This window comes from Nicrophorus vespilloides, unplaced genomic scaffold, assembly GCF_001412225.1.
Source record: "Nicrophorus vespilloides isolate i.1.1-1 unplaced genomic scaffold, Nicve_v1.0, whole genome shotgun sequence".
In the NCBI taxonomy this organism is placed as follows: domain Eukaryota; kingdom Metazoa; phylum Arthropoda; class Insecta; order Coleoptera; family Silphidae; genus Nicrophorus; species Nicrophorus vespilloides.
This window is the reverse complement of record NW_017097425.1, coordinates 19,312-22,317: the sequence shown is the minus strand read 5'-3', so window position 1 is coordinate 22,317 and position 3,006 is coordinate 19,312. Positions and strand designations below refer to the sequence as shown.

Sequence of the window (3,006 nt, the reverse complement as noted above, 5' to 3'; positions counted from 1 at the left end):
GTGCGAAAATTGGAGATAGAAACGATGATCGGAGTTCGGTCTGTTTGTATTGGTAATTGGAATCGTGTAGTACAGAGTTTTCGATGCTTATTTAAATGAAACGCAAACACTTCTCGTTCACTCGCTCATGCACGTAGCGACGGCGGATTACGATTGGAGGGCGCGAACGTTTTTAATCCCTCCCCAATCAATTAAAACCGGCTAAAACGAACGCACAGACGGATAGATAGAAAGAGAACAATACATATAGAGCATTGTTGTAGGGAAAGAGAGAGAGATTCCCCCTTCTTGTTCGTTCTTTTTTTTTTATTCCAAAGCAACCCCATAAATTCAATTAATTACGTATTCACACCTTGCGCGCCCCATGCGGTCTTCTTTTATTTCATTCTTTTCATTTTTTATTTGTTAGTATCATAGCAACGAGAAGAATGGACGCGCATCTGCTAAAATGGCGGATCCAACGATGGCTCGATTTTTTTAACATAATTTTTGTTTCTGATCAAAGAGGGGGGAGGGGACGCGCAACCAACAACCCCTAGGTGTGAAATTGATAGTTTATGGTGCTCTCTCTCCCTTTTTTTTATCGAAGCCTCGGAAGGGTCGCGAAATGAATAAATAAAGAAATAGCGACGCGACGAATGGAGCTCAAATCCCGAATAAATGGCGGACAAACAGGAAACGGAAGTGAAAAATGACAAAAAAAAAAAAAATGGAACGACATGTAGATGAATAAGCGAGCGCGCGCGCGCCATTGTCGCGTTTTCCGGTTGAGGGGTGTGCGAAACAAAAATGTACGGTTCAAAGCGCTTTTGATTAATCGCTTTTTTTTGTTGTTGTAATTGTATGATGATTGTTAATAATTACTAATTTTTTGTTTTTTGTTGTTTTGCAGGTAAAAGTTTGGTTCCAAAATCGAAGGACGAAGCACAAAAGGATGCAGCAGGAGGAGGAGGCGAAGACCAGTTCTGGGGGAAAATCGTCGCAGGGTTCGAACAACTCTCATCACGTCGATAAGTGGAAGGAGGAGACCGGAGATGACAGCCAGTACGGCGAGTACATCGACATGGACATGGACGATGAGTGTGTCAGTGATGTGGAGAGTGAAACGTAAAAAATAAACCAAAAAAACGAGTGAAATCATGGACAAATTCACGAAACTTCTCGCCTCGAAGATGATGAACAAAGAAAGAAAGAAAGAGCGCTGAAAAATCCTGGTGTAGTTGCAATATATATATATATTAGATAACAAAAGAAGAAAAAATCACCAACGCCCCCTACACACTTCGAAAACCACCTTATAAAACAAAAGTTTAAAAAAAAAACGAAGTGTGCGTGTACATATTATTATAATAGTTTTCGCGACTTTAGAAATGTCCTCTTACCCCGCCCCCCTCTCTCTCTACTATATAAAGAAAATCATTTGTTTGTTTTGTAAATATATGTATGTATAAACAAATTATATATATATAAAGTAGGCGTTTTTCGGTGCCAAATTGACGTACGTGCCAAATCGTCGCGGAAGGAAGAAGGATGAAAAAATTAAAAAAAACAAATTGAAGCCGTGTATAATATAATATTAGTTTAAAAACCGAAGAAAAAAATTCTATTATTATTATTATTATCCCAGCAACAACAACAACAAAAAAAAACAAAACAACAACAACAACAAAATCTGTACATACTAAATTATTTATTATATATATATATTATATTATATTATCCTCCTAGACCTTCCGGAATTAAATACGAAGATTGATCGATTAATCAAGCAACGTTTGTTTCATTGTTTCATTTTTTTTTTTGTGTTTTAAACAAAAAAAGAAATCTATAATTTATTTGTTCCTTGTAAATAGGCATTAAAAAGAGAATTGAAGCGAGTATTAAAGTGTCACAAATAATAAGAAAGGAAACCAAAAGTTTCTTAGTTTTAATCAAACTACCGATGAAAAACAAAACAAAGAAACAACGAATTGTTTCGTTGCTATTGGTTTCCTAACAAGTTGGATGCGAGTGTGATGGAAAACGGAAAGATGTACTTAAAACAAATTGTAAATTTTAACTTTAAAAAAAAAACAAAAAAAAAAACAAAAAATTATTATTATGAAAAATGAGAAATAATGAAAAGAGAAAATTTTATCAAAAAAAAAAAACGTCTTTTAATTGACCAACCCCCACCAAAACCCCTAATAAAATTATTAAACTTTGATAATTTTCTTATATCAAAAAAATTAGATTCACGTAAGTATTTTTATTTTTTTCTTTTTTATTAACCTCAATTATAATTTGAAAACTATAGAAACTTTTTTTTTTTTGTTATAATTGATTTTAGGTTATGTTTATTGATAACCATCAATTCTGTCAAATGACGCACACGATTGACGTTAAGAACAATAACCTAATTTAATGACATGTTTCCATGGTAACAAGTCTAACAGTTTGTTAAGTTAACGGCTATTTCAGCGTGTCTTGTTTTTGTTGTGCAGGTAAAATTAGGTGCAGCACGTACATTACACGATCGTTCGAATTTACATAGATCAGAAGAGTTTGAGTGTGTGCACTCCTTCCTTTATTCCCCTTTCCCACAAAAGGAGAAGAAGTCAATTAAGTCAAGCGCCCGCATCTCGTGAAATAAAGCCCGAACGATCAATGTTTTTGTTTTTTTTTTGTTTTTGGTTTCGTTTGTTTGTTATTCGATGAAGAACATGAAGAGGAGACGTCTCGTCCTTTCTGCATCTTTATTCGTATTTCCCCTCGATCTTCATGTAAAACTGGGACTAAAGATTCTGTACGTTAAGTATTTTATAAGGTGTATCGGGTTACCGACGTCGTGTACACGCTCGAATCGAATGTGACCGCACGGATAAATTATTACGTAAGTCTGCACAATATCCACGCACACTATATACTTACTTATACGTGTATAGGACGCACGGGCATACATATTTATGATAGTCCGAACATCCATCAATTTAATCAATCGCAAAAAAAACATTTGCATCCCATTGA

The 3,006-nt window shown here is 34.9% G+C and overlaps 1 protein-coding gene across 1 annotated transcript in view; it reads left to right on the top strand.

Annotated features, from left to right (window-relative positions):
* The window catches only part of LOC108560050 (homeobox protein EMX1), a 12,609-nt gene extending 11,031 nt beyond the window's left edge, over positions 1-1,578 (top strand). The window contains exon 3 of the mRNA XM_017917475.1: positions 893-1,578. Within this exon, the coding sequence (XP_017772964.1) occupies positions 893-1,111 (219 nt within the window). The 3' untranslated portion in view covers positions 1,112-1,578. The remainder of the gene's footprint in view (positions 1-892) is intronic.
* Positions 1,579-3,006: the final 1,428 nt, after the last annotated feature.